At 39.2% G+C, this 13,331-nt stretch overlaps 1 protein-coding gene across 1 annotated transcript in view; it reads right to left on the reverse strand.

The window, feature by feature from the left end:
* LOC116701620 (zinc finger protein 516) overlaps positions 1-11,232 on the reverse strand; it is a 19,193-nt gene extending 7,961 nt beyond the window's left edge. Inside the window, exons 1-2 of the mRNA XM_032535415.1 lie at positions 10,959-11,232; positions 1-1,468 (exon numbers count right to left, since the gene is read on the reverse strand). The exon at positions 1-1,468 is cut by the window's left edge and continues 60 nt beyond it. Of these exons, the coding sequence (XP_032391306.1) occupies positions 1-1,285 (1,285 nt within the window). The 5' untranslated portion in view covers positions 1,286-1,468; positions 10,959-11,232. The remainder of the gene's footprint in view (positions 1,469-10,958) is intronic.
* Between the last annotated feature and the right edge of the window lie 2,099 nt (positions 11,233-13,331).

A 13,331-nucleotide genomic window follows, 5' to 3' on the forward strand; every position in this document is an offset into this window, starting at 1 on the left:
CTTTCTTAGTCTGCAGTGCCTCATAAAATGCATGACCAAGTCCGTTTAACAAAATACGGTCTTTCTGGGAAACCTTTTTGTCAACACCTTTAGTGTGAGTCAAGGTGTTTGATGTGTGATCAAGGCCTGTGTCACTCTTTATCTTCTTAATGTTGGAGCTGGAGGTGTGGATTTGCTTCCTCTTCTTTTCCTGCTTCAGGGGTACATACTCACCCTTTTCTGTGTTATATGCCACCTCAGCATCTGCTAGCCTCTCCTCCCATCCTAGACATTTCTCTGTGGCCTCCACTAGTCGTCCTCTTGTGGCCAACTGCCACGCTTGGTAACTGCAAACTGGATCGAGCTCTGGAATTCGCCTGCCCAAGCTCTTTTCTTCCGGAATCTCCCTTTGTCCAGCACATGTGAGGTTCAGGCTTTCCAAAAAATAATTCTTAGCAATGTGCAGATCAGGGGCTTTAATGTCTTCTTCTGTTGGATTTTGTGTCTGAGTGCGGCAGTGGTTCGGTTTATGTAGCTTTTCATGTATTCGTAATGTCTTGCGGTCAAAGAAGAAGTTACCGCATCCAGCACAGAGCTCATAGAGGCACTCTTCATTTGTCAGCAATGCTGGGTCCTGAGGAACTCCATTGATGGTGGCAGGCAGCTCATTGCTTTTGCCACCTCTCAGCTGGGCTTTGACCCGGTGAATGCGCATATGACTTTGGAGGAACCATGCTTGGCGGAAACGACGTCCGCAAATCCGGCAACCGTGATCCTGGGCGCTGCGGTGCCTTTTCATGTGGGATTTAAGGAGTAGGACCTGAGGGAAAACCTGGCCACAAATGCTGCAGATACAGGATCCATCATCAGCCCCATCACTGACCTCAACACCATCTTTACTCTTAACTTTTTTCTTGGTTCCTTTCTTCTTCACTTTCCCGTTGACATTGTGAGCTTTGTCAGATGTGCTAGCGATTTCAGGAGGGTCAGGTGTCTCAGCGTTATTTTTCTGCCCTTGATCTCTTTCTTCCTCCTTGTCACTGAGATTATGGCTGAATAGACCCAATTTATGGCTTCGAATGTGGGCCTTCAGACTGCCCTTCTGAGCTGTCCTGTGCTCACAGTATGGACACTTGTACGGCTTCTCCCGTGTGTGTCTTCTCATGTGCTGCGACAGAGAGCTGAGAAGAGGAAAGCTGCGGCCACACACCCCACAGGTGTGGCCAGAGGTCACACCTTCCTCTGTCTCTGCCTTTATATTAGCTGTGTTTTTTTTTGATACATCATTCCTCTCTTCTGTCTCCATTACTTTTCCTGGAGCACCGGTACGTCAAAAGCCACAGCTGTGTTATAAGATCCTCTAAATATACACAATTTCTCTTCCAAAAGTTAGTGAGTTCTCAGATAAGGCATTTGACAGCTTTAGTGTCCATCCTGATTTTAGAAAAGATGTTCTTTTTCAGGTTGCATACTGTTTTGGCAAGATTACCTGAAAAAAAAATAGAAAAATTAATTAAACAATGCATCAAAAAAGGTCAGTCAAATATTATTAACAATACATAAAAATTACTCTGTTTTTGTGTGTGTGTGTATGTATATATGTATGTGTATATATATACTATTTTTTCTATTTTTGTTATTTCCACTAACCCCAACCGGCCCGTCAGACACCGCCTAACAAGAGCCTGGGTCTGTCCGAGGTTTCTGCCTAAAAGGAAGTTTTTCCTCGCCACTGTCGCACTGTTGCTTGCTCTGGAGGAAACTACTAGAATTGTTGGGTCCTTGTAAATTCTGGAGTGTGGTCTAGACCTGCTCTATCTGTAAAGTGTCTTGAGATAACTTTTGTTATGAATTAATACTATAAATAAAATTGAATTTAATTGAATATATATAATATCAAATTCTTAAGAGCAAGATATAATATGGCTAAACAAATTTCTTTTTAATAACGATTAATTCCCAAATCATTAATTATTAAAACACATCCTCCCATATGCGAAGTGAAAATAAGATAAGCCTTAGTTTAATGGCGTCCCACAGAGCATTCATCCAGATGTACTAGCAGTATACAATAAAAATATTAATAAAAAAGGCAATGTTCATACATTCAACAGTAAAAAACAATAAGACCAATAAAACCACAAAGAACATATATATTCATAAAACCTAAGCATACAATACTTGTGGCAACCTTTTTGGCGATACCTGTAAAAACATAGCGCTATGCAAAGAGCACCAAGCGGTTATTTAGTTTTGGCAGCGATGATAAAGAGTACACTACAGGCTGTCAGGCCTATAAGTTTTAAAGTCACCTTTCAAATTCAGCATTGTAAAAGAAATGCCTAAAACGCACTATTTTGTTTTCCAAAATCAAAGAACTGCAATTGTTAATTTTCTGCCAAACAAAATCACAATTTTTGTGTTTTCCTTTTGCTTCTACGTAGGTACACATAACCTATCCAGATAGGCAGTGACTGGTTTAGCTATGAATAAACTAACAATGAAAGCTAAAGTTGCTTATATGTAAGGTTGTTTCAACCAGTATGTGTAAAAACTAAAAACTGTGTAATAAGAAAACCAACTGAGGCCATTTGCATCACACAGATTTTAGAATAACCTTTGTCCCTCAGTGGATGAGCGACGCCTGTCTGTGTGTATTAGAGCGTGGGTCAGTGTCTCAACATGCGTGTGGCAGTCCTTTGGTTTACTATGCCTAAATTGAGTGTGTGAGGTGAAGCATGAAGAGATGTTTTCATTCCTGGCCAACAAGGATGAGCCCTGAGGGGCAGTCTACTCTAATTCACGATCAATACTCCATTATCAACAAACTTAGCTCACATCAAGGACACACACAGCCCTGATTCTGGGGTAAGTGCTTACATAAAGTTTTGGGTAATGGTAACAAGGTACATTTCTAAATATTACTGATGGGGAGAAATATCCCATTGTCACTAATTGTCTTCCTCATGACAATGTGTGTTAACCTTTATATTTTTATTGCTATTGCTTTAACATCTTTTAAATGTAAGGAAATTCACTGAAAGTCAGGAAGAAAATGATATATATGAGCCTCTAATAGTTCTTGAACTATTGTACTCTACATGAAAAATAGTAAATGGCACAGGTAGGGGGGTGATGTGGTTAAACATGTTCCTCAGGCAAACATGAAAATGTGTTGGATTTTAATGGAGAAAGAAAGTACTCAATGGCGTGTAGCCAGCCAGGCAGTCAAAAGAAAAACCTGCCATTGTGTTGGCCGCACCAGAACTGTCACATCGACTCATGTCTGGCCCTCCACCCCTCATTTGGAGGTCGAGAGAGTTATTGTTAAAGCAAAGAGGCCTGGGCCTACACGCCACTGTCTTCGAATATATGTCTGGGCAAAGAGGCAGGACAAAAGGCGACTCTTGTTTGTCTTGTCAGTCTTTGAGTGTGAGGTAAAACTAGGTGCCCATAACACAGGGAAAAAAAGAGATGGTGACTCTGGTATGATTTTCATGGGAATGAGGTTTGCTGTCTAATTATCTGTATCAGCCTCCAAGGTCGCATCTGCCTGCATGCATGCATGTCTGCCTGCCCGCTTGCGGTCATGTGTGCTGAGCCGCTCATGCTGGAATGGGTGTTGTATCTGGAATATGGGAGGAGTTTAGAAGGTTTTTCGGCACATGGCAGGTGTTTGGTAGGCAGACGCCATCAGATTAGTGCACGGGCAATGTGGCACACTGTCTCCAAGAGGGGGAGGATGTGCAAGGAAAACTGAAGGGTGGCAATTAATGGGTTAAAGTTAAGGCGAATGTAATGAGTTAACACAATGGGGATGAAGTCAGAGAGCTGAGGGCAACAGATGGGAATAAACCGGCCATTAGTATGGAGTTAGCCGCCTCTACAGTATGAGCTTATGCCTTTGTCAAAGCAGCCTACGTGCTTAGTGTGTGCTATATATTTGCATCTGCAGTATTCTAGTTTTGCTCAATCACACACAATAAATCCATTTGAAAAGTGTTTTGTGTTAAATAAGAAATTAGTTTACTGCATTTCTTACAAGAAAAATCTATCTTTTAAAATAATGTTAACCCTCCAGTATTATCTTTTGTTCCGTCCCCTCTCTGTGCATCATTATTTCTTCCACCTTTTCTGCTTTCATCCCATAACTACTGAAAGCCATTTGGAAGATCTGTTAAGTAATGCAAACAGCCAAACATGTTGCTGCAGGGGCTTAACTCATTTCTTTTAGAATCTCTTGCTCCCCTTTTCTCTCTTTTCTTTGACAGATGAATAGGCATGTCCAGTCAGCTGTCCTCGCATTGATTCATCCTGACATCCCAACCAGCTCAGCACAAACTCCCTATGGTCAGGGCATTGATTGTGTGTGTGTGTGTGTGTGTGTGTGTGTGTGTGTGTGTGTGTGTGTGTGTGTGTGTGTGTGTGTGTGTGTGTGTGTGCGCGTGTGAGAGTGAGTGAGTGAGTGAGTGAGTGAGTGAGTGAGTGAGTGAGTGAGTAAGTATCCACTGTTGGTGTGTCATATGTGAGTGCACTGCCTGTTTGCTGCACCAAAACTGTGGGTGTAATTTCCTGCCAGGATCTGGAAATAGCATTTCCCCTGAATTTACTTGGCAAGATACCATAGCATCCAACACGCCTTTTTTTTGTAAGTAAGAAATGTCTGCAAAAAATTCTGCAACTGTAATCTAGTACAAGTAAGTATGTGTGAACACTATGTATATGTGCCTGAGTGTGTGTGTATGTGCTGAAGTCATCCAAATATTCTCAACAACCAGCAACAAGCCTGTGCCAACATACCCCTGACTGGAGATAGCATGTGACTGTCCTTATGCTAGTGTTCAAAGCCATAGTCACTCGCTAAGCCTCAGCTCGCATCTACTGTTTTGTGTCTGTTTACACAAACTGCAAAGACAACTGAGGTATAAAACTAAAATATTACACAAACTGAGATGTTTTCTTTCCATGGAAGGTATTCTACATACAAAGGCAAGACATTTTCAAAGATTTGTTTTCCATTAATCTTGAAGTCCTTTTAGCTTTCCTAAAACTCAGAACCGTGTCTGCTGTAGAAACTCTGAATGTAATCGTGCACAAAATAAAATCACTTTTAAAACATTGATTCAGCTACTAAATAAAGTAAAGCAAAGTCACCGTTAAAAACTACATTTTTACTGATTTCTAATATTCAGTTGGGACATGTTGCTGGTTACAATTTAGAGTAGGTGATGTGTAATGGTTAATTCATATTTTATAGCAACTTCCCTACACTGTATACAGTATGCATTCCCTCACTCCAAGGTGTGGAGTGTCTTTTATATTTACTGACAGATTTAGTTGTGCAAAAACTCCTTTAATACTTTTTTATATCCAATGTCTGAAACACATTTATTTAACTCTAGCCTGCATTTTAACCTATAGTGTGCCTAAAGGACCAACAACACATGAGCTTTCTGTAATAAATCATAAATCCTTTTATTTTTCAGTTACTCATACTGGACCATCTAAAATAAAAGTCAGAGACTATAGCCTTATTGAGCATCTGTGCAGAATGATGCTCCAACAACGGAGAAAATGTGTTTCTTATATCTTTACTTGTGTTTTGGAGCAAGTATGTAGAAAATGTAATCTCGACTGATGCAGTTGAAGACAACTCCTTCCAGATGTAGGGGAGTTGACACACACTCCCAGGTGCTTACATAAAGACATGTTTAATGACTATCCAACAACACAAGTTAGCATACTCAGCATTCAGGCCTGTAAGCTAATTAAGCTTCCACTTTAAGTTTACAAAAATGACTCTGAATTTATTACTCAAAGACCCTAATGTCAATGTAATGTCCTTACAACATTGCTATGGCCACAGAACAACTATGTTAGTTAATCTTGCATTATTTACCTAGCATAAGACACACTGTTCTGTGTTGTTCATGCTGATGACATGAGCGCAATTGATTTGACACATTTTAATATACCTGAACAGAACCTGGTACCAGTGTATGATTTAGGTATATCATGTGTATTTAATACCAACACTGTTCCAAGAATGAGTTAGCCTAATTGTATGAAAAAAACAAAAACAATAAAGCAGCACAGTACTGCGTACTAACAGTCTAATGTACCTAATAGATTAGACATCCATCACCTCAACAGTCACAATCACGGACAAACTTGCTCACATTCGTGCCCATCCCCCTCCTTGTCCAACTATGCACTTGGTTACACAACATATACAGGGATTACTCTTCATAGCATGAGATGAGCTGCTCAATGAGTGGCCTTTTATCATGGATGCCCCTTGGTGCTATGAAGCACACACAGGGGAGGGAAACTGACAAAGAGAAGAGAGATTCTTGGCAGAGATTTTACCTGTTGTGAAAATGTGAATAGTTACTATAAATAATACACAAGATGTCTCATGCAGGCCCAAATGCAGACATCAAATCTAACTGAACAATGCAACTGAAAGCAGAAAGGCAAAGATGAAGAGATGTGATTTCTGGAGACATTTTCAAATGACTTATAATTTTAGCTTCTATTTATGATGTTAATTTATCGCTATGATAGGCCGGAGAATCCACTGTGGACCTACTCTCTTTCAGTGTGGATTGGCTAGTGTTGGAGACACTGGAGTATAATCTGCTGGCATTAACTTGCTCTCTAAAAAAAGCACTCTCGACAGGGATTAGATTATCATTGCAAGGTCAACTCAGACTTGCTGTGACTGTCTCCCTTTATGTCTCTATCATTTTGTTTCCTGTCTCTCACTTGATCAGTTTTCCTGTGGTCCTGTGTTCTACCTACTACCTCTGTCAGGTGTAAATTATAAACACTGGCATTCACTTCAGTCTCTTAATTATAGAGCACGCTGCCAATGCAACATAAAACATACCAGATTAACACAGATTAAATATACAGGATGTTGTAGTACGTGTCCTCCTCCAAAGCTTGACGACACAGAAAAACTAAAACTTCAAATACCCACACCATGTTTGATAGATTAAAGTGAGATTAGATTACAGTAAGAAAAAGTTGTTCTTATTTGGTTTGACCTGGAAAAAGAGCCTGATAGTCGCACTTCTCAGTGGAGCAATTCCAGGATTAAACCCTTAAAGACACCTTCAGTTTAAGTACAAGTTGTGGATGTTGTCTTTGAAAGAGACTTTTAAGACAAATTCCTGTCAATTTGGTTGACGTGGTTATATAGCTGCAGCTAATGGTTATTTTTATTATCTATTCATCTGCTGATTATTTTTTTCTGTATATTTTTTGTCTACAAACTATAAACAAAATTGTGAAAAGGGTCATCACAATTCACCAGAACTCAATTTGACACATCTAAATTGCTTTTTTTCCTCTGACTAACAAAAAGTCCAAATCCAAAGGTTTTCAGTTTACCATCACGGTGCAGTAAGAATATTCATACATTCATATTATCACACATAAGCCTTTTAAAGGGTTGGAACAAGTCATGTTTGCTCAATTTCTTTTGAATTTTGATTGACTTATCAATTAATTTATTTTTATTTTACCTTTTATTTTACCAGGTGAAATAATCACATTGAGATTACAATCTTTTTACAAGTGAGCTCTGGCCAAGAAGGCAGCAGAAGGTACACATAAACAGACAACTAGTAAGAGGCTGACACGGATGGACAGGAATAAGAAATAGGAAATAAAAACAGAAAATCCCATTTTAAAAAAGACATGAGGACAACCAGTACTTGTAAGAAATTTACTTTGCCTATTAGATTATTCTTTTGTGATATATTTTGCACAAGATGATTGCACTAGATCAAAATTCTCAAATTACATATAAGAAGTTGAGTTGTAGTACAGAACGTGTGTAATTTCCTATTTCCTGCTATGATTAAGGTAAGGATTGAAGGGTAAGGGGATACCTGCGATTTTACCCTGGAGCAAAAGAATGACAGCTGGCAGCAGGGTCTGGATTAGGTTTCCCATAGGGGGTATTGCATCTTTTACAGCACCGCTCCTTTGGAGTAGAATGGGCCTTTAAGTAACCTGACTCCCTCAGACTCATCCAATCTCGTCTCCCTCTGTCTCAATGGGGCCAAACAGAAGGGATCTGTGAACGCCTTACTCATCCCTCCCATCTTCCATCTGGACATTTTGCCAGTGTTTGCACTACAGTTCCTCCACTGGAGCCTTAAAGGGCTAGTTCTTTTTTATCTAATTCATCACAAAACCTATTCTTGCACTATATTTTGTTTTGGTGGACAAGATGTTTACAAAAAAAATCTGCCTCATGACCAGAGAGGAACACTGCACTGTATTAGTCCAGAACCTAAACTTTAGATTACAATAAAATTCTTAAAAACAAGTACTATTTTGATTAACAATGGCAGGCACATTAAAACAGTTCCTACAATAAATGCAAATGTTTCCCATTTTCAAGACATGTTATGTTTTGCCAGAATATATTAATAGATCTTAACATTAACTAGAATACCTCTTATTTTTATTTGAGGATAATTCTAATTTATCAACTTAATAGTTCGGTATATCCAATGCCAGAAAGTAGTAAAAACGTGCCAACGTCGACATATTCAAACAGAAATATGCAAATATTCATATGTAGAAGCTGAGACCAATGAACTGATTGTTTTGGCTCTAATTAAATCCAAATTCTTTTCATGGCATGCAGCAACTAGGTAAATCCTTTTTTCATTCAAAAATACCTTATTGTTTTTTTCATTTTTTGAGTGCTTCCATCCCCATCGGTTTACCTTTAGTCACTTTAAGTTGTTTAATATGTTAGACTCCCCAAGGTCCAGCTTGAACAACACACCCCATACAGACAAAGACAACATGGGAGAGACAGGTAGCATATGTTAACATTGCACTAAATCCAGTATGTGGTCCATCTGTATGCTCTGCTGTTAGGTGATAACATCAGAAGAGAGGATGCACACTCAGCAAGATTGGGCATGTTTTCCATAATTTGCAGACTTGTGGCCCTGTGCAGTTACATTTAAATGTAATTATTCAACAGTTAAATACTTAATAATTACAATAAAAAATAACGCTTTTGAGATATCGGCAGCAAGTAATGACCTACTGTAGCTTTTGAAAACAATTTTGTTGAAATAATTGTCGTAGCTTACTGGCATGTTCGTGCATTTTTCAAATGGTGATGGATGAAAAAAGGAGATATTTTGAATGTGAGCCACCGACACATGCTGTGTTTTAATGACCGCACAATGCATTCACAGGAACAACAGTACAATGACTCTGACCTTTTTTGAACACCAATTTCTCCTGGGGTTTTCTCCTTTTACAATGCCCTCTCCCTGAAAAACCTCACAGGACTTTAAAGACTCAAAATGTAATTTGTAGGGGTCGGTCATCGGGCTATTTTTGAGTTTTTTATTTATTTAATAATGCTGTTAACAAAGCTGTTTTCATTTACTCCAGACTAAGGAAAACAAAATGTCTCAGCCCATTGTCACACAAGGGAGCTGCCCAAAGTAGAGATGGCCTTACCCCCTCACATCTTCCTGTCTGCGCCCCTCCCCCCTTCCAGCAACAAGCCCCTGTCCAGACCCCAGTCTCCTGACCTAATCTAGATGATTAAATAATTTTTCTTTAGCACAAATTTTGTCCACGCTACTCTTGTCTAATAGTCATTGCACACCCTCCCCTATTGATCGTCATGCTGAGGAGATTACCCTAATAGCTGGGATTACCTCCCCACATGTTGGTTGGCCACATACAAGGGGGGAAGGGGGGGAGATCTGAGGATGGTACATGTTGTGCATGATGTGCAAGTGTATGGAAGGAGGGTGGGAGGGGTGGAGGAGTAAGAAATAGAAAATCTGGGTTTGTTTAAGTACTAGCACATAAAAGAGCTACAACCTCTATCATGTGTGATATCCTGTGGGATGTAATTAGACTTTTAACAGCCTACATAAATTATCCTTCAATAATGATAAGTCATGAGACAACAGCAGGCAGACAAACAACACCCTGAAGACCTATTTGACAAATATTGTCCCCTCGTGCTTATTAATTCTATTAAGGGCCAGTGGCATCACCTTGCAATGTTGTTTACTGGAGATAAAACAATTAGTAGTTGATTAATCGTCTGACAGAAACTTAATTGCCCATAATTTTGATAATGGGTTGATCGTTTCAGTCAGTTATCAAGCAAAAATGCCAAACATTATCATCTTTTCTTTTATACTGTTGGTTGACCAAAACAAGCTATTTAATGTCACCGTTATTTCCTGACTTTTTATGGACTAAACAATTAATCAATCAATAATTAAAATTAATTTTAGTTTCAGCCCTACATGGCCTGATAACAATAACTACAATATGCTGTCTAGCTCTAGCCCATCCACATGTTTCACAATGGCTCAGCTGGACATCTCAGGTTTGGTGGCTGCTGGCTGTGAGGTGTTACAGTTTACTGTTTCTAATAAGTGCCAAGAAGCTAGAAATCAAGATGTTGTACCCATAGAGGGAGGCAGGCAGTGTGTGAGAGAGAGACTGGAGGCCATTGAGACAGTGCAGAGAAAAGGAATTCCGTTAATCCGGGGCTGATCTGGTAGGCTACAATGGCAGCCTTGTTGTCTGTCCCATTTGCACTCACTTACCACAAGTTTGCGTGCGTTGACAATGTTCACTGATAGCCGGTTCACAGCCGTGCCAAACCACAGAAAAGATGATAATATTAGCACATGGTGATAATAATGTGGGGAGCGAAGAGAATTGTCGTTAGTAGCAGCCAACACGAGATCCAGCGGACACTTAGCCGAGTGTTTTACTATGAATGACATCCATATTACTGACTCACTATCCGACGGGATGTTGTAGTTAACTTTCGCCACATAAACTCCTAAAAACAGAACACCCGCACTTACAACAAAGTGACTGAGCCACTACAGCATCCTACCTAGCTATCATGTGTGCCACACTATCTTTTGTTAGTTAACCGTCGTTTAGCGTCTTACCTTAGAGTGGTTGACGTTTGGCGGCAGGTTGCTCCTGAAGGCATCCCATCACCGATAAAAAACAATGGCGAGCTTCGTTAAACAGATTAACACTTGTCGAAATCAGGACGCCTTCCGTCCGCTGTGGGTTCATCTCTTTTCTTCTCGGTAGCGTTAAAACTTCACTGTCTCTGAATCACAGCGGTTCACCTGGACCGCAGTCCCGTTCTCCTCCTGCGCAGCGGCAGCAGTTGTTGGGGACATGAGTGACGCGAGAGATAACGTTATTAACGTTAATAACAAGTGACGCCGAGTGATCTCTGCGTGCGCGCGGTTCTGCCCCATTCAGTTCAACGGGGCTGAGAGGTGACCAGTGGGCGCGCGCGCGGGGACATTATCTTAAATTTATACGTTAGTTTATGTCGTAGCCTAAATATAAAGGTGAATGTGCTCTAACAATGACCTCCAATAGATTAGGCATAGAGCAGGATGCGAATACAGGAAACAAAGTTCAAGCAAAACCTTAAGTAAAATCATTTTAGTTTAAGGTTTTAGACCACATTACAGAAATTCCTTCAATGTCGCGTGACGATTCCTGGCGGTATACAAATGGCAACATAAGCAGTGGTGGAATGTAAATTGACTCAAATAGCCTACTGTATCTTACAATTTTGAGGGCTATACTTCTTACTCAACTAGGCTATTGTACGTTTAGAAAGCCATTATTGACGTATTTTACTCCACTTGTATTGGACAATTAGTTAGGCATAGGCCTACTTTGCAGATTCAGATTATTAATGCAAAATATTGGCTAAATCATCACATTATTATTACTTAAGCTACCAGGTAGTACATACAGTTGTTAAAATTATCAACATTTTTACCATCTGCAACATTAGTATATGTTTCTATCTGAATGCAGGACTTTTACTCACAGTTTTTGACACTGTGGTACATTATAGGCTACCTGTGGGAGCCACAGCAACATACATACAGGGTGAACATACATAAAGGAAGAACATACTCATGTCCAAATGAGATAATTATCATCAAATCTCATTTGATGATGCTTTGCTTAAGCAAAGCATCATCAACCCTTGACCAGTGGCTTCAAAATAAAAGCAAAGATCTGATTTGGCTTTCTTTTTATAATGTGATTTTAATTTAAATTTTTCTGCTTTTCAGTCATATAAAATGGGAGATAAACAACAAAACTGAAGTAATATTTGAGGTGGGTCCAACCTTGAAAGCCTTTGTCTCATGAATAATTGGTCATTTTTTTTATAATCAAACCATTCTCTCATAGAGGTTAAGATGTTGAAAATAAGTGTTCACATTGAAGGGGGTCAGGTCATTTCTGACAGAATGTCCCTGTTTTTAGGTATGCATGTGCTCATATAGTTTTATTTCTACAAAGAAAGGCTTTGTGTGTGTTATTTTTTATGTATGATATATTCTTTCTCTGAGCAACGTCAGACATCTGTCACCAGAGGGCTCACTTTCAAAGAGAGCTGTAAACATGTAAGGAAGCCTGTTCCAGACCGCCTCCTCCTCTTGACACAGTGTGTTAAGTGTTGTACTTTTACTTTTACAAAGGGTGGCGACAAAGTCACATCACTACTGTACTGTACATTCACCCTTTTCACAGACCTCGCTAATTCCCCATGGCAAGCTACACAACTCAGTTGGCATGCTCATGTACGTATGGTGGTATCATGAATCCAAGTATGTAATCCATTTATAAAAGTGGAACAGATACATCGGACCATCTCATTCGTGTTTTCCATAAGTAAATCCTACATTTAAGACATGACTGTGGGTTTCAATTAGCATATTTTATTACATTTCCATATTTGTCTTTATTTAACATTTTGGGTAGTTTTTATAATTTATTGACATTTACAGTTATTGTTTTAGAGGTGAAGGGGCCTTAACATTGTTTCTGAATAGCATTTGCATCACTAATTTGATGTAAGACTGCATTTAACATTCAAATATCAAGGGTCAGAAGAAAACATGTGGAACTTTGGAGACAAAAGTCTTAATCACTATTTGTTTTCACAGAATAAGATTCACCTTACCATGAAAAAATCAAATCTGTTTCATACTGGTGGTGTTGTGTATTTCATTGTCAGTATGTATATATGTACAGTATGTATGTGTGTGTATTAATAATACAGTTTCCTGTGTGTGGTATATAGTTTTTATATGTAAATACACATATATATAGTGGAGCTCAAAAGTTTGGGCACCCCAGGTAAAAATTTGTATTAATGTGCATAAAGAAGCCAAGAAAAGATGGAAAAATCTCCAAAAGGCATCAAATGACAGATTGGACATTCACATAACATGTCACAACAAGTGAGATTTTATTTCCATCATTTACACTTTCAA

Source organism: Etheostoma spectabile, chromosome 14 (genome assembly GCF_008692095.1).
Source record: "Etheostoma spectabile isolate EspeVRDwgs_2016 chromosome 14, UIUC_Espe_1.0, whole genome shotgun sequence".
Taxonomy (NCBI): domain Eukaryota; kingdom Metazoa; phylum Chordata; class Actinopteri; order Perciformes; family Percidae; genus Etheostoma; species Etheostoma spectabile.